Source organism: Vigna unguiculata, chromosome 5 (genome assembly GCF_004118075.2).
Source record: "Vigna unguiculata cultivar IT97K-499-35 chromosome 5, ASM411807v1, whole genome shotgun sequence".
Classification (NCBI taxonomy): Eukaryota; Viridiplantae; Streptophyta; class Magnoliopsida; order Fabales; family Fabaceae; genus Vigna; species Vigna unguiculata.
This window is the reverse complement of record NC_040283.1, coordinates 15,611,118-15,630,649: the sequence shown is the minus strand read 5'-3', so window position 1 is coordinate 15,630,649 and position 19,532 is coordinate 15,611,118. Positions and strand designations below refer to the sequence as shown.

Below are 19,532 nucleotides of genomic sequence, written 5' to 3'. Positions count from 1 at the left end.
AGGAAAACTACTAAATATTTAAGTACAAGTTTAGAGTTCTACATTATTCAAAAAAAAAAAATTGCAAATTTTCTTTATTCCAAAGGAAAATTTAACTCTTCTTAAGAATTAATAGTTCCATTAATATATAGCCAAATTATAACTTCATTTTACACTTTAATTGATTATTATAATATGATTATTAATTAGTTGTTTTAGTTCTTTCTATTTTGGAAGTGTAGTTGAGATCTAAGATGCTATGTTCTTTTAATGGCAGGACTTGCATTTTGTGAGTTTCTTTTAGTCTAACATAAAGGCATTATGATAGTCTTTTAATAGAGTATGTAACAATCTTTTGTCCAGAAACATATTTAATAGGAAGAAAACAGAAATTGTTGTATTTTTTTCCCAAAAAGATAGACTTTATAAAAGATTTAAGAAATATAAATTATGAATAGAAAATTAATACATTAAAAAAGAACTTTAAAGTAATAAATTTTTAGGTCATTTATTATATATATATATATATATATATATATTTGCATATTTTTACCTATTGTTTAACTCTAATTTACCCTTGACTTCAAGGGAATAAAATTAAAATTAGTTTAGTGTATAACTTAAAAAATAAATTTTAAAGTAGTTATATGAGAAAACTTTTATATATTTATCCTCTAAAGTCGTGTTGTTTTTTCTTCTTAATTCTATGTTAGAACAATTGGTGTCTATAGAGAGGCTTAGTGTGTTACATGAAAATTCACACGGTTAACCTTTGTTTAAAGAAAACCTATTTTTTGGCATAATAGAATTCACACAATCGCCCTTTGTTTTCTTATGGACTTCATGAAGATTTTAACTTGAAGATTTTAACTTGAAAAATGTTGATCAATAACAGTTTCTTAGTGTATAATAGTAAAGTGTAACTTTCTTGCATGTGGATTTGGTTTTTTCACGTAGTGAATGTGAAGAAAACAAGTCTTGTTTTCCTTCTTTATCTTTCATTTTTTATTTTTTGTTTTTGTTTCTGTCGGATTGTGAGAACATATTATAACATGAAAAATGATAATTTTTAAGCAATCCTTTACTTATTCATTAAGGATATAAGGTATATTATTTACAAGATTTTATAGATAAAAAGTACATATTTTAAATTAATTTCTTTGTATTAAAAGAGCTCATTATAATGAATGTTCTATATTTTAGGTGGCATAGAGTAACCTCCAAAGAATTCAAAATATCAAAATAACGTGATATTTTTTAACGCATAAAGTGGCAAAAAGGATTATAAAAGGAAAGTGTGAATCACAAATAAAAGGAGAAACTAATTAAGAACAAGAAATAAGAAAATACAACTCACTATAAGTATGTATAGTAATTTATACAAAAATATATCTTTTAATAAGACTTATAAACATAAATTGATGTCTCAATAAGCTTAGCTTTTTATATAGGTCAACATTTTTGAAATTTAGAAGATAGATAAATTTAACATTTTACTTCATTATAACAAGTTTAATGTATATTACCACTGTTGTTAAGTTTATATATTTTTTCTTCTAAACCTCTCCTCCATTATATATTTTTTGTTTAGACTTATGAAATCACCCATGCACATACCACACCATGGTGGAAAAACCTTCCTTTTACCTTCTCCAACCTAACTCAGTGTTTTTGAAGCTGACAGCTATATATACTCTTTCATCCTTTTACACAATCCTCCTATATTTAAAGTTCAGTGTTACTGTGAAGTCTTAAAGTTTTGAGATTTTCATATGCTGTTTTAGAAATACAATACAAGGTTACCTTAGATGCCTCAACCTCAAATCTTTTAACTATCAACGGTCATGTGGATGAATTGCATATAACTTGCACCCTCTCTTTCGAGATCACGTGATGATAGCTGCTGAATTTCAATTTTCTATTTGCCAATGAGAATAACTTGAATTCACGTGCAAACCATGTATTAAAGTTTGTATAGAGCATGCGAAACACCTGATTTTGTCACAAAAACAGATGTACTTTCTTGTTAGTCTCGTTTAATTTCACTGTCTTTCAAGTTTTTCCATCAAAGGAAGTTGTTATATGAATTTTGTTACTTACAAGAACTTGAATTGTTCAAAAGTTTTGTTAGCGATTTGGGTTATATTTATGTTCCTTTCTCTTTTTCTCTATCAAAAGAAAAAATCAGAAGGAAACTTTCAAAGACTCTACAATTAAAAGATCATGTATAAGCTTTTATCTATTATTCCTAACTATTAAGTATATTTCCACATTTTATTTTTTGTGATATTAGAAATTGCTCAATTAATTATAGGGTTTATTGTTCAATTGATCTAATTTGATTCATAATCTAACAAATCCTTCTTACTTTAGTGAAGTATTGATAAAGGTAAGTTGTGCTCGATATTCATTTTAAGCAATTATGTTCGAGTTCTTAACTTCATTTGAAGATGTTGAGCTAATTGAAATTAAAATTTTCAAAACTTGTTCAAGATGATAAATTTTTTTTTTGTTTTTTAAATTCTCAATGTGCAGAACAAGAGTAGGTATGTTAGACCCAAGTACTGATTGTTAGCATACTTTATCTGCACAATAAGATTAGGTACATGACTATTATAAACTATTGAATGATTTATACAAAAACACATAGTTTCATTCCTATAGTAGAACATAACAGTAGAATTTGTGTACACCTAATAACAGTAGAACATAACAGTGAAAGTAATTAGCGAAAAAAATAATTTTTTTAAATACTTAATTATAATTTTAACAAAATCAAAAGGTGCAACTACACACGGTCATGTACATATAGGTCCCCACTAGTTAGAGGAGGATTCAATAGGAATTCAAAGTTTGTTTAACAAGGAAAATGAGAATGAAGTAGAATTTGGAGTATTGTGTGCATGTAAATCTTTATACACATCTTTTTAGGACTTTTAAATATAAGTTGGTTGGAGTAGCCAATTGCTTCTTGTTCATAAAAAGAATCGACAACAACATCTTTCATCTACTGCCTCACCAAGACCCACAACGGTTTTTGCCTTCTCTGCCTCTCCTACCTATTGTTTCTTTTGTAATTACATTATTACAAGCGATTATTTGATGTTGTTGGTAGTGTTACTTATTAGGAGACAATAGGATTCTTTTTAGTTCTTCGATGTATTCGATGTAGTTTCTGTCGTAGTTGTCCGATGTGGTTGTTTCAATTAATTTAAAAAAAAAATGGTTAGATAGTTGAGCTCTAATTTTTTCAATCATACACTGCTTTTACCTAGCCATCCAAGTTTTTATTTACTTTTAAAATATTAGATGATAACCTAGCTTAGTTGAAGTGTTTTTTTAACATTCAAATTTCAAAAAATATTTAAAATCGTAGCCTAAATCATAAAAACTGTGGTCTAATATTTAGGCTACGGTTTTCAGACGTGGACTAGATTGGTGTGGTCGTAGGTAATAAGCTACGATTTTTTATATGACAACATTTTCAAAATCGTGGACGGAAATCTTAGGAATGATCACAGTTTTCAACTTGTGATTTTTAATTTGTTTTAGACCACATTTATTAAATTGTTATTTTATGCTTTAGACCACACTAATATATGTATTGCCTTTAGGTTTAGGTCATATTTATTAAACTGTTGTTTTATGTAAAATAAGTCTTTTGAATTTTTTATAAATTGCTTATGCAAGAATTAAAGATGGATATTTGCAATATTTATCCTCAAATCACAACATTAGACAACAAGAAACTACACAACATTAAGTGAAAATAACACTTAAATGATCGATGAGAAAATATATATAATTGAAACTTATATATGAAGATTATAAGAATTCAAAGTACATGACTAAAATAATTGTCGTGAAATCATTACTAATTAAGGATCAAGTTATTAAAGTTAAAACTAAAAAGTAAAAAAAAAAAAACTATATATATAAAAGTATTTCTTTACTACATGATTGTAACTTTATTAATCTAAAAGGTTTTCTTCATTGTCTTCATCATCTTCATGCTTTTGAAGCTGCAAACAATATTAAAATATAGTGTCAAATTTTTTCAACATGTTATATATAATGTTATCACAAATGGTTTGATGATTTGATGCTTGAAGATTTGATGAAGACACATGAAGCCATTGCATTGGGAGATGATGAACCTATGATAAATTGATGAAGATGTGAAGACTTGAAGATTATCGTGTTGATCAAGCTTAAAGTGTGTGTTGAATTTGAGTTTCACATGAACAACACAAAGGTTGAAGATTGACTCAAGCTTAACATCATGGAATAGTAAGAAGCAATCATGTGTGGCACTCTCCACAAATGAGGCATAATACATAGCAGATGGTCATGGTTGTGCTCAAACCATTTGACTAAAACATCAATTCTTGGATTGTGATAACACTAGTGCAATCAAACTAACTAAGAATCCATACAACACTCTAAAACCAAGCATATTGTGATCAGACATCACTTCATTAGAGATCATGTTCAAAAAGGTGATTGTAAAATTATGTTTGTTAAAACTAAAATTTAATTGGTTAATTTCTTCACAAAACCATTAGCTCGAGATAGATTTAACAAACTAAGAACTAAAGTACACATATTGGATATGAAAAATGCAAGTTGATTTGTTTTTAGCATGTTAATCTTATTAATCCATGTATTGATTTCAATTAAATAAGCTAATGTGTGCATAAAATGTGAACTATGTAACATCCCTAAGGAATATTACTAATTTTTATGCATCTCCTGGCCCACCTGTCAAATCATCTGCTCCCAGATAACGAGTTATTCGATCATCGCCACACACACACAGAAAGGGTGAGCTATGCACAATATATAAACCGATACATGAAATAATTATGCCACCCTTCCCAAAATAACATAACTAAAATTTCATGATTTTCAAATTACCCAACCATGACCTCATAGTCCTTCATGAGTCATATACATGAACTAGGTCTTGGGACTTCATTGTGCTTCCTCGAAACTAACCCATTCGTGGTCCAACCCTATGAGCCTATCTCGCTCATAGTCTTGCCCTACAGACTCCTCATCTGTAGTAAATCATCCAAGCCTTCATAACTTGGACCCTAGCACGTACGCAATCACCATACTATGGACTCCTTGCCCAATAGTAGCCGACGAGAACATAACAGTTCCTTGCCCATCGTGCGTCTGATGCATGTAATCACCATGCTAAGGACTCCTTGCCCATTAGTAGCCGACGGGAACTTAACCAATTCCATGCCCATCATGCATCCAACCATCAAGCACATCCCAAACCCCTATTGGACTTAGTCCTTCAAGCCCAAACACCACAAACACAAGCATATAATCCCTATCCTTTAGGAAATAACAAGCAAACAGTCCAAACAGTACACAAACACATAGCTTCGCGCCATTCTCGCTTAAGCCATGTCTGTTCGCCCAAGCTAGAACCTCGGTCTCGCTTAGGCTAGCCCACTTCGCCTGAGCGAGCGTGTAACAGTGGTTGTACCTCGTCATTTCGCTTAGGTGAGCTCTCCTCGCCTGAGCGAGACCTCAAGTCGCTCAACCCACACAAAGATTCTCGCCTGGACGAGGATTCAATCAGCAAATACAATAAGTCTCCTCGCGGCCTTGCTTAGGCGAGCCATTCTCGTCTAAGCAAGCGTACCTGTCGCTCAAAACCCTAGAACCTCTCGCCCGGGCGAGAAATTGCGCTCAATACATCCAGGTTTCCTCGCGACCTCTCTTAGGCGAGTGCCTCTCGCCTGAGCGAGAGACCAAGTCGCTCAACCCTTTTCCTGGTCGCCTAGGCGAAAAACACGAACCAGAATAAAAAACGAGACTCTGTAACTCTCGCTTAGGCGAGCTGGACCCGCTTGGGCGAGACTTGCAGGGTTTCGAGTCTGTTCCCACACATAATTCGCCAAAACTAAACCAAAACCCCACTCAATCATTACCAAGCGTAAGAATAATGTCAAGCAACACTCAAAAGCATGTTATATAACCATTTGAACTACCACACCTCGAGATTTCATCTGCATTACCCATTCAATTCCAAAACCCTTATCATACCCATATAAGCATAAAAGGCTTTGCACCCAAATGTCAAGCCAACCAATTCACAATCACAGTACATAGGATACGAAATTTACATCATTCAGAATTCATTTGAGAAAGACAATAATCCAGAATCATAGCACACACATCAGTTAATTTACATGCACAAAGACAAGCTCCCCTAACCTGGATTCTTGATCAAAATTGAGAACCCTTGATTCACAATTACCTTTTTGCTTCAGCCCTTGCACCCCCAATTCAACCTCTCACTCTCCAAATTTCGCTCTCCTCCCAAGCTAGAACAAACCAAAGTGAAGAAAACCCTTCTTTCTCCCAGATTCTACCTTTTATAGGTCTCCTAATATTGGTCCAAAACTAAAACGAAAAATTGGGCTTTTTAGTGTGTTTAATTCTCATTTAGGGGCATTATAGGATGTTTTCCAGCCCCTCGGCTTCCCCTTCTAGGTTTTCTTTTACCCTCTCATATTCCCTCCAAAACTACACTTTTAAAAAATAAAGTTCTAGTTTCTTTCCCAACCAAGTTTGAACCTATAAAGCACAACCACTTTACCAATTCCCATTTTGTGATACACTCCAATCAGTATAAGCTTACAATACCAATTTCATACTCATACATATTATTAAAAATTAATAATAAAACAACAACACATAATTAGCATACATAGGACTTGAACCCAAGTACTCTCAACCACTTGAACTAGTACTTTTCCACATCACATCAAACAATAATTAATGTCATAAAGGCTCTTTCTACCCACATTTACTAATTAATTAATTAATTTTCACAGGTCTTACAAACTATCATAATTACTTTATTGATTTTACAATTTTATGCATTGATTTCACTTAAACAGTCACTGTATGAAGAAAATATAATATGTCATATCTTTTAGTGTGTTGATTTTTAGAATCTGTGTTGATTTCACTTAACCAGATTCTGTATGCAGAGAATTATGATCTGATGGACTTTCAATCTGTTGATTTTTAGAATCTATGTGTTGATTTCACTTGAATAGAAAATATTTGAATAAAATAGATTCAAAAGTTGACTAGGTCAAAGCTAAGGGCACATGGTCAGATACTATTCTTAACAGCTATTGCATCAACTATTTGTTGCTTTTTCTGAATGTATTGACCATAAAGCATGTATGTTGTGTGATTCCAATGTACATGCACCTTACATGATTTGAACTGATTGATCTACTCATAAAAACTCATTGGAAACATAATGCTTTAATTTGATTTTGAATTCTGATGCATTTACTCTGCTTTGGTAACCTAAACAGAATTAAATGAAATAAATTTGCATAATTCAACTAAATGATTATGCATTCAACGTGTTCATTTATAAATATTGCACTTGCAAACATGCATTTGCATCCACATCTCTTAGAAATAGCCACACCTATAGTCACCATGCCTTGTCATCAACAACGTCATGTCCAATCAGAGGAAGAACACTCCATTCCTCCACTCCTAGCTCTCTAAATCCCAAACACGAAGGGAGAATATAAGCATGCTTTGAAGAAAATGTGGATAACATCCAAGTGTTCCTCATAGGGATGACCAGGAAACATATCAACATTCCTAAGGAGCTGAGATATTCATGGCTAAGAACTGAAGGGTTTGAAACTCTCCTCCAATAGCTTAAGCACCAAAAGTTGAAGACATTCCTTGAGCTTTTGGGGAAAATATACCCTAACTTTGTGAATGTATTTTTCACCAACCTGTAACTAAAAAATGATGCTATGTTGTCAAGTGTCAAAGGGGTTTAAATGGATATTTCCAAGAAGGCTTGAAAGGATGTTGCTGTATTAAATCAAAGACGAGTTAAATTGAGGAAAGGTGAAATTGGTGTTGTTGAAGAATCCTGGTATAGGCAATGTTTGAAGAATCCAGGTGTTGAGATCAAGACCTTCCATGTTGGTTGTCTCAAGGTGGGTGAGAGGCTCCTTGTTATGATCATCACCAAAATCATAGTCCCATGTGGAAGCAACCATTTTACCTTGAATGAGGGAGACTTGATTCTCATGTACTACATCCAAAACAATGTGCAAGTGGACTGGATTTTTGTGCTTCGTGATCAGATGTTAAAGGCCAAAAGGCTCATGAATTTCAGGCCTCCTTATGTGGTGTTGGTTTCTAAATTCATTGAATACTTTGGAGTAAATGTGGAAGATGAATTGGAAGAGTCTACAGGAATCTTGAATCAGACCTCATATCTCAATCTGCATAAAATGGGCTTTACCAAGGTTGGAAATGTTTGGACTGCAAGAGGCATTGGTGGTGCTGCAATTGGTGGTGCCAACGACCATTAAGTTGGACCAAGTGGGGCAAATCAAGAGGAAGAAGAAGAACCCATTATTGGACCAATGGACATTATTCTGTTACAACCCTCTAGAAGAAAAATGCCATGTGTATTCCCAATTTAAGAGGATGGTTCTTCACCAACTACATGAACTCAATATGTCTCAAGATGCACATCATCCCTTTTGCAATGAGAGGTTCAATGACTTTGACGGCCAAATCCATGGCATTCATGATTTGCTAACATCATTCCAAACGAGAAACAATTCTCAGGATGATTGAGTGTGCTGACCTTTAGGATCATGCCTTGCATTTGTGTTGTTGCTTTGTTTTGTTATAAGTTTTGTCAATTTTCTAGTCGATTGATTTTAAATTTCAAAATCTATTGAATGTATCAGTTTCTAATTTCTTCTTTTGTTTTCAGTTTCTGTTGCAGTGTATCGTTTGCTTTGATTAATGAAAAATTTGCATTTTTTGTTATTCTTCATTACTTTACTTATATTTGATGAATCAAAATGAGGAGAAAAATTGGAGAAGTTGAATTAAGAAATGGAAATATTAAAGGAATTAAATTAAGAAATTACAAAACTAGATTCTGGATGACACCCATACTATTGAAAGGGGAAGCATGTGCATTTATCTGTGTTTGTTAGTTTTCTAGTCGATTAATTTTAAATTTTCAAATCTGTTGAATGTATCAGAATGTTAGGTGAAGTCTGAGTATTTTTTTATCTCCTCTCACCAACTAGGGTTTCCTAGTTTTTGAGTGATTATGAAGTGGTACCAGAACTAATTTAGTCAATAGGAATCTTCAAATACTTGGGTGCTTATCAAAGAATTTTACTATCTTTAACTTCTAACTTCCAAATATTTAATTAGTCCACTAAATTTGAGTACATCTAGTTGGAATTGCAAAACAAAATTTCAGTGGTTGATTACTCTGATTATTCACGCAACAATCAACTCAACCTGATTTTAAAGCAATTTCAAAACTATACATACTCATAAAGCTACTTTTTGTAGAGAGGAGGAACGCATGTATGTCTTCATGAGCTTGAACACTAGAATATCCAGAGGCATTCCTTTAATTTTAATCCATGGATAACCTGCAAAACACCTGTAAGGAAATTTATTTTATAACTTTGGCAAATTTTATACCGTTGTGAGTACAGAGAAACTTCAATTGTTAACAATGGATAAGTTGAAAATCCAAAAGCAACTAAATGCATCTTTTTTCAAAAAAGACAATAAATGATTTGAGGATCTTGCCAACCTATTGTGTAGGGGCGCATATACAAGAAAAAGAAGTTAGAGTTACCAGCTCCAAAGTTAAAAAAACTTTTCAAATGAAAAATCTATCAACAGGTTCTCCCTACAATAGCAAACAAAGAAATGGAAAAAAGGAAGTGAAGAATCATACGTGTAATACTTGACACCAAAGTGCTTTCTCTGCTTTCTCCACCTTGTAGTATACCCTAAGCACCCAAATCAAAATTAAAACCAAAACCTTTATGCCAACCCTAACCACATTATCTCTCCCTAAACCACTAATTTACAAAAAATGACAATCAAAAACTTGTAAAAACAGAGATAGGAATAAAGGGATGAACTTGAGATCCTTCACCATGAGGGTCCCAAAATGAGGATTCAGAACGTAGATGACGGTGAATGGATTGGGTTTCCGATGATGATGGATTTGCGTTTCTGACGAGTTCTTATGAGCAATTCTTGTCACGTGAGCAGTGTCGGTGAACGTCGCCAGAGTCGATGTGCGTGGTTGTTGTGGGTTGCGAGATCTCAGATTCGAACGGTGGCTGACAATGAGGTGTTGTGGGAGGTTGATTGCGTTTCTTTTAGGGTTAAACATTGAGTGCAAGAGAGATAGGCGCGAGATGAAAAAAATAATAGTCTAAAATAAAATAATGGCGTTTGTAAATGTCATAATTTGTATGTAGAATACGGCAGTTATAAAACTGTCATATTACAAAGCAAATTATGGCAGTTTTTAAGAACCGTCGTATTAAAAACGCCATATTTACTTCAATGGAGGTTGGCTACATCAAATCAATGGGGATTGTTAACACAAGTGGTTTGAAGATTTGATGATTGGAGATTTGATGAAGATACATAAAGCCATTGCATTAAGACGTGATGAAGATGTGAAGACTTGAAGATTCTCGTGTTGATCAAGTTTGGAGTGTGTGTTGAATCTAGATTTCACATGAAGAACAAAAAGCTTGAAGATTGATACTCATAGTGTAGACCATTTTGCATTGTATAGATGTCGAGGATAAGGTTGGTGTCTTTTGACCTGTTGAATTGGTTTTTAACAAGTTAAATGATTTGCTGCAGTAATTTGATTTGTTACATATTCAATCAGTTGAATTATGTTTTAATCAGCTGATTTTACTTAAGCTAAGTTAAATCAACATATTGAATGGAAAAATCAACATGCTGAATATGTTAACATATTGGCTCTAAGTTTTGTTTTTCTAAAGAGAGAGAGAAAGAGAAAAGACTTGTCATTTTGAGTGCGAAATCTTTCTGAATTCCAGGAAAAACTCTCTTTCTCTCTCTCTGGATCATACAAAAGTGCATCCTTTGGTGATTGATCTTTGATGTTTCTTGGAGCAATTTTGATTGTTTTAGGAACTTAGAGAAAGATGTTTGGTTGGCTAGGGAGAGCCTTCATTCTGGTTTGATCTCTCTCAAGTGTTTGGGTGTTACCTGATGGTTTTCTAGGTCTGCAAGTGGAATCTTGTTGTGCTTGCTGAGATTCTTATGGAATTCAAGAGTCATGGTTTGTATTTTTGCTTATATTGAAAGTGTAATCTTGTGGATTGTGTAAATATTTTGAAATAGTGCAAGTCATGCTCAGGTTGCCTAGATAAACTAGATGTAGCTCAGATTTGAGTGAACCAATATAAAAAATTTGTATCCTTGTGTTTGTCTCTATTCCCTTCTCTCTTGATTTTTGTTTTAAAGTTTCAAGAATTTTGAATTGTATAATCTTTTATCTATTCTTGTGTGTTTTAGCATTGAGGCTTTGTTCATATCTGTATTGTATATTTGAATCGATCTTGATAAGTCTTTCAGTTGTGCTTGGTTATTTGCTTGAAGTATTAAATATGTGATATTTTCTTTCGGTAGATTTACTCTATTAAATAAGATGTTACAAGAAATATTTAAAAAATATTTGAGTAATGCGTGTTCTTCATTTATTTATTTTAATATAATTATTTATTATTTATTATTTATTATATATTTATATATGTTATATCTTATAACAATATAATATTTTATAAATTTATAATAATTGTTATTATTGCAAAAATGAAAAATGTAAGATTGAAAAATAATTTATTATTATTATTATTATTATTATTAGATAAATTTGAGAATATAAAAAGAAAGAGAGAGCCGGATGCAAAAAAATAATTAATTGTTTGTAAAATAGTACATATAGGTGCAATATTTAACACCAAATTAAAGAGTAACAATTATTTTGATTTTATAATTATATTTTTTTTTAAATCAAATGAAACTAGCAATAACTTTACAAAACTAATAAAATTTAGTTTTACACTAGATTGAGTTTATTGAATTAAATATTCATCTTTAATTACATATGTTAACAAACATAATGGTAAGATAATTAAGTTTATATGACTCTAAAATTTTTTATGTTTTCTAGATTCATTCAAAATAGTTAAAAAAAAATCCAATAAATTCATGGTAATTTTGTCTTCCAACTTTATTCATAAATAATATCTATATAAATTCATTCAATTTATCTTCTAACCATAAACCTACACATTAATGTCTTGCACAGGTGCACAATTACAATAATAACTAACCGAAAGAGTTTAACAAGTTTTTAAATTAATAAAAAGGAAAAAGTAAACTTAAATATAAAAATAACATATTATTTCCATACTCCTAGTTTGTTAAATGTCTTACAAGTGAACTTTTAAACAAAATCATAAACAGAAACTGTAATTATAAAATAACAATTTGATGTCACTTTATGAATTTAAAGAACATCACCATGGTCTTCTCCTACAAATTAAATATATATTGGAATCTAATTACATAAAATATAAGTGCACTTTTCAAGGGCGCTGTGCTCAAACCCTAATTCCACGCTTTCTATATATAAAGTTAAAAAGTCACTTCTTAGGGTTTGAGAAGAAAAGATTGCGCCGACTTTTCCAATTGTTCCATTTTCTCTCATCCCAAAGTTAGAAAACCCATTCCCTTTGATAATGGCAGAACCTTCAGCAAAGATCCTTAGACGAACCCTAGATGAAGCCCTAGATGGAGAAGCTGATAACATTGATAGACTCAGTGCACTTCCTGAATCTGTTCTTCTGCACATTCTTTCAGGCTTGGAACTCAAAGAAGCTGCAGCCACCTCAGTTTTATCCACAACCTGGAGAGACCTTTTCTTACAACGTCCCAATATTGAGTTAGCTTTCGATATCTATGGCAATCCTTCTGACCGTTCTAGACTGTTTCACATCTTCACACTCTTTGCTAATAGAGTGCTTCGACAGAGAAACCCAGAAGCACCCATTACATCTCTCAAGGTATCTGTGAAGGATTTCACTAAAAGGATGGAAGAGGATTATAGATCATTGTTGATGTCCGCAGCTGCTGCAGTGTACACTTACAAGGTGCAGCAATTTGATGTTGATCTTGGTACCTATAATTTAAGTACCGAGACATCTTCAATTGTTCTTCCACCTGCAATGTTTACATCAGAGACTCTAACCAGGTTGCTTCTTACCCTTTCTGTGGGGTGGGATGTTCCAGAAAATGTTTGGTTGCCCAATCTACGGTATGCTCACTTCATTCCATATAGATTGATGCATGAGGATTCTATTCAGAGGTTTCTCGACGGGTGCCCTAGCCTAGAAACTCTCATGTTTTTGATGAGGGTCACAACAGAGGATGAGACTGAAGTCAAAACTCTTTGTATATCAAGTTCATCTTTAAAACTCTTGATGGTTGATTGGGATATGATAGATGAAACTGAGATGAATATTACTGTGAAGTCTGAAAGTCTTGAGAGGTTGACATTATATCTTAAGGGAGGTCACAATGTGAATGTGGATGCACCAAATCTGAACTTCTTCTCCATTAGCGGTCAGGTGCTTGATTTGAACATCATTCAAGGTCTTCCTTCAATTAATGAGGCAGTTCTAGATGTTGCATATACGTTTCAGGTGTCAGATTTGAATGAATTCTTTACACGTTCCGAAAAAGTTTGTACCTTTTTTAGAGAGTTGCAAAACCTGACATTACTCAGCATATCAGAACCCATCATGGAGGTTTTAATTTATTTTTGTTTGTTTAGTTTGTCTTCTTGTGTTAAAGAACTGAAACTTTGTTATTGTCATCTAATTCTTGCTTATATGTTTGAAGGCTCTCTATGATTCTACAATGGCGATGCCCACTTTCAGAAACATGTATAAGATAAAGCTTATCCCTGATTATTCTGATGATTTCCCCCGTGAACGGATGCAACATGTGTTATTCAACTTGCTTGAAAGTTGTCCTAAACTTCAAGTGCTTTCCTTTGAGAGGATAATGGTAATTTGTGTTTGGTATTTCAGTTTATAATTGCTGTGCATTTTCAGTTACTTATACACACTCATATATACAAACAGGTATTCAGCAGCTACTTCATTGATGATATCGATTTTGAATCTGTTTTCCCTTTTAGAATGCTTCAAAATCTGAAGGAGTTAGAAATTCTTGATTTCAGAGATCGAGAAATGGAATACAAGCTGATTGAATTTTTCATAAACAACGGACGCTCTTTAGAGATTGTTTCTCTGAAAAAACATTTTGTAGAGACTGTTGCTCTGAGAAAAGATATTCCGAAGGCAATTATGAAAACTTGGACGCCAAGACAAAAAAAGAGACTTCTCTCCTTCCTGTCGTGCTCAGAAGACTGTAAGATTATATTCAGAGAGAAGTCGGGTGCTATACAATCCCCATGATAGCCACGGCAACAAGTCTATCTCTTAAAAAGTACGTTATTTAGTCGAACACCACCACCTTCATCTTCTTCGACCGGTGGGTTTTCGATATTGTCTTTTTCATATTTCATAGCTCCTATGTCCAACACAACTGTTCTGGTTTGTGGTGCCGTGTCTCTACTGTGTTCTTTCTAGACCCAACTTAGCTTTTGTTTCATAGGGTTTGTAAGATAACGGTTGAAAAAAAAAATTATATTTTATTGTTTAGACAGGTCAGTGAGCCAATCTTAACCTAGTAGGTTGAGGCTAGGCTGTTGTAAAATTTCTGGTTTATTATAAAATGAATCGAGTTAGATCCACTTCAGTTCTAATTTAATTTGTGATGTGTTAATTTATGTGAGCATGATAGGTTAATTTTGATACCTCTAATAATGTACAATTGATAAAATTACTTGTGAGTGCTAATATTCCAAAGAAATACAATATATATGCAGCTAACATTTATAGTTAACATTTGCTTAACCGATAACTACTTAAATAAATATGAATATTTTAAATAAATAAAATTAGTGTTCGTTAAGTTGATAATAATTTTATTTATTTTTAATATTTATTTTAGTTAATATTTGCTAAACTGTCGTTAATTCAAATAATTATTTAATAAAAAAAATTTAAATAATGTTATATATGTTTTTTTTAATTTTCTTTTTAAAAGATTAATTTTTTATGTCGTATCAGGGTAGTTAAACTGATGCTAATAATATTGTGGTTTTCCTGAATCTATATTTAAAAGTTAAATTTTTGTTTTCTTGTAATCCAATAATATTTGTGTGATTTATATTAGAGGAGATAAAGGAAATGGTCTGGAGTGACTCTAAATACTCCTACAAAACAAAGGTGACAATGATAATATTTATTATAATGTATTAATTATGCAGAGCCCTTCGGTCTTGAAAAGAAATTGGACGAAACTCAATTAAAATGAATTAGAATATAACAAATTTTCGTTACACTTAATATTACACATATTTCTCATCCTATCATCCTTTCATCTTTTACAAAAGTGTTTTAAAAAAATTTTAAACCACGGTCATTATCCTAAGATTTGGAACATCATTAGAATACTGAAAGTAAACATAATAGATATAAAGTTTCCTGGATCTATTAATACACCAGTCTTCTGAAAAATTATGTCGATAATTGTGTATATATATACATATTTTTGTGGATCTATTAATACACCAGTCTTCTAAAAAATTATGTCGATAATTGTGTATATATATATATATATATATACATATTTTTGTGAATGAAAATGAATGTGTAACATTTTTTATCACATATTTGACATTTAATCCTTCTCAAATATTTACAGAGTCATTAATTTTTTTTTATTCTCCTTTTAAATGTATTGGCTCATCTTAATATTTTTGTGTTGATATGTTGTTCTTATTTTTTCTCTACGATAGTACAATGCATGAGTACAGTAGGTACATATAAGACTAGTAGCTTTGGAGTTGGTCAGGGTCTTGAAGACTATGTAGTCTTAAATTAATTAGGAGTGCTTCTAAACTTTTGAGATAAATTTACCTAGATAAAATCTCTATCCTTTGAAAAGCTTTAATCCATATTAACTTACAAGATTGGATTTTATATTTTTATAGTTATACCATGACAATTATGACATGTTAAGTGTAACTATCCACATGTAGGCATACACATGTAGTAAAATTTTATGGTTGTTACAATTTTTATTTCATAATTATATTTGTTTTTTTTTAAAATCAAATGAAACTACCAATGACTTTACAAAACTATTGTAAAATTTAATTTTGCACTAGATTGAGTTTAATGAATTAAATACTCATCTTTAACCACATATGCTAACAAACACCATTTGTAAGACAATTAAGTTTATATAACCGTACAACTTTTTTTTTGTTTTCTAGATTCTTATAAAACAGTTATCCATATAAATTCATGATAATTTTATCTTCCAACCGTATCTTACACTTATTCATAAATGATATCTATATAAACTCATTCTAACTTCATCTTCTTACTGTAACCTTAAACATTATTAATGTTTTGTAACCTTAAACATTATTAATGTTTTGCACAGGTACACAAGTACAATAACTAACCGATAGAGTTTAACCAGTTTTAAATTAATAAAGTCAAAAACCACCTAAAATTAAGTGTTTGAAACACAATCCTCAGTTATAACTTATTACAGGATCTCATCTTAAATATAAAAATAGTATATTATTTCCATACTTCTAGTTTGTTAAATGTCTTAAAAGTGAACTTTTTAAACAAAATCATAAGCAGAAGCTGTAATTATAAAATAAATGATTTGATTTCAGTTTATGGGTCTTTTCCTACAAATTAAATATATATTGAAATTTAAATACATAAAACATAGGTCTACTTTTCAACGCGCTTTGTTCAAACCCTAATTCCACGCTGCCTATAAAACTAGAATGTCCCTCTTCCTTAGGGTTTGAGAAGCAAAGACTGCGCCGACTTTTCAAGTGTTCCACTTTCTCTCATCCTAAAGTTAAAAACCCATTCCCTCTGAAATGGCGGAACCTTCAGCAAATATCCTTAAACAAACCCTAGAAGAAACCCTAGATGGAGAATCTGATAACATTGATAGACTCAGTGCACTTCCCGAATCTGTTCTTCTCTCCATTCTTTCATGCTTGGAACTCAAAGAAGCTGCAGCCACCTCAGTTTTATCCACAACCTGGAGAGACATCTTCTTACAACTTCCCAACATTTGTTTAAATTTCAATATCAATCGAAATCCTCCTGAGCAGGCTCGACTGTTTCACATCTTCACACTCTTTGCTGGTAGAGTGTTTCGAGAGAGAAACCCAGAAGCACCCGTTTGGTTTCTCAAGGTATCTGTGAGTAATTTCACTCAAATGATGGAAGAAGATTATAGATCATTGTTGATGTCCGCAGCTGCTGCAGTGTCCACTCAAAAGGTGTACCAATTCGATCTTCGTCTTACCTGTAGTTTATTAATTGAGTCATTGAACATTGTTCTTCCACCTGCAATGTTTACATCAGAGACTCTAACTATTTTGCGTCTAACCCTTTATGCGGATTGGGATGTTCCAAAAAATGTTTGGTTGCCCAATTTAAAGTATGCTCACTTCATTCCATATAGATTGATGCATGAGAATTCTACTCAGAGGTTTCTCGACGGGTGTCCTAGGCTGCAAGGTCTGATACTTATGATAGGGTACATAACGGATTCGTATGAGACTAATGTCAAAACTCTTCGCATATCAAGTTCCTCCTTAAAAAATTTGAGGCTTGGTTGGGATCAGATGGATGAATCAGAGATAATGAATATCATTGTGAAGTCTGAAAGCCTTGAGAGGTTGACATTATCTCTTACGGGAGGTCACAGAGTGAATGTGGATACACCAAATCTGAATTTCTTCTCCATTACTGGTTATGTACTTGAATTGAACATGATTCAAAGTCTTCCCTTAATTGATGAGGTTGTTTTGGATGTTCAATATATTATTCAGTCCTCAACATACCCTCAAACTCAAGACGCTTCTACCTTTTTGAGAGCTTTGGAAAACGTTAGATTACTCGACATATCAGAACAAAGCATGAAGGTCTTAATTTAATTTTGTTTGTTTAGTTTGTCTTCTTGTGTTAAATAACTGAAACTTTGTTATTGTCATCTAATTCTTGTTTATATGTTTGAAGGCTCTGTATGAATCTACATCGGTGGTACCCATTTTCAGAAACATGTATAAGATAAGTCTTAATTATTGTAACCTTTTCCCGCATAGCAGGATTCAACAAGTGTTATTCAACTTGTTTGAAAATTGTCCTAACCTTCAAGTGCTTTTCTTTGAGAAGGTTAAGGTAAGTAGTGTTTGGTGGTATTTCAGTTTAATTGTTGTGCGTTTTTCAGATACTTATACACACTCATGCAAACAGGTTTTTCACCACTACTACTACTTTCATCATGTGGATTTTGAATCTGTTTTCCCTATAAGCATGGTTCAAAATCTGAAGAGGTTAGAAATATTTGATTTCAAAGGTCGAGAAATGGAATACAAGCTGGTGGAATTTTTCATGAACAATGGACCATGTCTAGAGACTGTTTTTCTGAGAAAAGATCATTTGAGAGGAATTTGGAAACCAGAACAAGAACAGAGAATTGTCTCCATGATGTGCTCAGAAGAGTGTAACATTATATTGAGTCAGAACTTGGAGTCCAAGATTATATCCATCAAGAAGTTGGATTCTCCATGATTGTCCACGGCAACGACTCTGTCTCTGTAAAAGTATGTTATTTTATTGTGTTTTTAATATTGTCTGTCATATTCTACTATCGAACACCACCACCTACCTCTTCTTCGGCTGGTAGGTTTTTCATATTGTCTTTGTTATATTCGATTGTGTTCCTTGAAGAGACAACTGAGCTTTTGTTTTTTAAGGTTTGTATGTTAACCGTTGGCATAAAACATTATGTTTGTTTTCTATGGTTTGTATGTTAACCGTTGGCAAAAGAATATTATGTTTCACTTATTAATTGATTAGAAAACCGAACTATTTAGTCCACCTACTCGTCGTTATGGCTGTTGAATTGAGTTGTAAAATTTCTTATTTATTATAAAAGGAGTTGAGAGGAATTGCTTTACATTGATCGTTTTTTAGAGTAAAAAACTTATAACATAATCATAAAACATTCGATTAGGATGTTTTTTTCAACATCATTTAGAAAAGGAATGGTATATTATTGTTATTTGTCTTTCTTTTTTTATATATTATGTTATGTATGAATTGGGAAAATTCAATTATTTTTATTCAATATAATTTTTTTGCTGATTAAAAAAAAAACATTCGATTAGGATTATCTTTAAGGAAATAGCTTGAAAATTGTATATGAAATGCAATCCAAAAATGCCACTTAAAAGATATGTTTATATCTCGTAAAAATTGCACAAGTAAGAAAACTCCAAATCTTAAACAATTTGTTTTCTTTTTCTTTTTTAAAATATTTTTAACATTGCACTTCTCCCATTTAAAAAGGCAATGAAATAGTTCTTATTATATCTCAATTCATTTTGAGAATTGTAGTCAATACGAAAATTATTGTGAAACAACTTCATAACTTAACCGGTAGATCTTTTGGTAACCGTTGGCATA

At 32.2% G+C, this 19,532-nt stretch overlaps 2 protein-coding genes across 3 annotated transcripts; both read left to right on the top strand.

Moving 5' to 3' along the window:
• The first annotated feature begins 12,552 nt into the window (after positions 1 to 12,552).
• Positions 12,553 to 14,704, top strand: LOC114185925 (F-box/LRR-repeat protein At4g14096-like). Of its 2 annotated transcripts, none has more exons than XM_028073889.1 (3): positions 12,553 to 13,691; positions 13,786 to 13,953; positions 14,031 to 14,704. In XM_028073889.1, exons 1-3 carry the CDS (start codon positions 12,624 to 12,626, stop codon positions 14,364 to 14,366), a joined length of 1,572 nt encoding a protein of 523 aa, XP_027929690.1. In that variant the 5' UTR covers positions 12,553 to 12,623; the 3' UTR covers positions 14,367 to 14,704. The 2 variants fall into 2 exon arrangements, with proteins under 2 accessions (XP_027929690.1, XP_027929691.1); XM_028073890.1 differs by having other exon boundaries at positions 14,129 to 14,257.
• A 2,110-nt stretch (positions 14,705 to 16,814) lies between these two features.
• On the top strand, positions 16,815 to 18,865 carry LOC114184300 (F-box/LRR-repeat protein At4g14103-like). The gene is made up of 3 exons (XM_028071594.1): positions 16,815 to 17,986; positions 18,081 to 18,242; positions 18,318 to 18,865. The coding sequence occupies exons 1-3, from the start codon at positions 16,928 to 16,930 to the stop codon at positions 18,633 to 18,635; spliced, it is 1,539 nt and encodes a 512-aa protein (XP_027927395.1). The 5' UTR covers positions 16,815 to 16,927; the 3' UTR covers positions 18,636 to 18,865.
• The last annotated feature ends 667 nt before the right edge of the window (positions 18,866 to 19,532 follow it).

What these genes read in the sequence shown, in the direction of transcription:
- LOC114185925 (XM_028073889.1), top strand. Translation starts at nt 12,624, where the DNA reads ATGGCAGAACCTTCAGCAAAGATCCTTAGACGAACCCTAGATGAAGCC. An exon ending in TATCAGAACCCATCATGGAG is followed by an intron (nt 13,692 to 13,785) that starts GTTTTAATTTAT and finishes ATATGTTTGAAG; the next exon opens with GCTCTCTATGATTCTACAAT. An exon ending in TTTCCTTTGAGAGGATAATG is followed by an intron (nt 13,954 to 14,030) that starts GTAATTTGTGTT and finishes ATATACAAACAG; the next exon opens with GTATTCAGCAGCTACTTCAT.
- LOC114184300 (XM_028071594.1), top strand. Translation starts at nt 16,928, where the DNA reads ATGGCGGAACCTTCAGCAAATATCCTTAAACAAACCCTAGAAGAAACC. An exon ending in TATCAGAACAAAGCATGAAG is followed by an intron (nt 17,987 to 18,080) that starts GTCTTAATTTAA and finishes ATATGTTTGAAG; the next exon opens with GCTCTGTATGAATCTACATC. An exon ending in TTTTCTTTGAGAAGGTTAAG is followed by an intron (nt 18,243 to 18,317) that starts GTAAGTAGTGTT and finishes TCATGCAAACAG; the next exon opens with GTTTTTCACCACTACTACTA.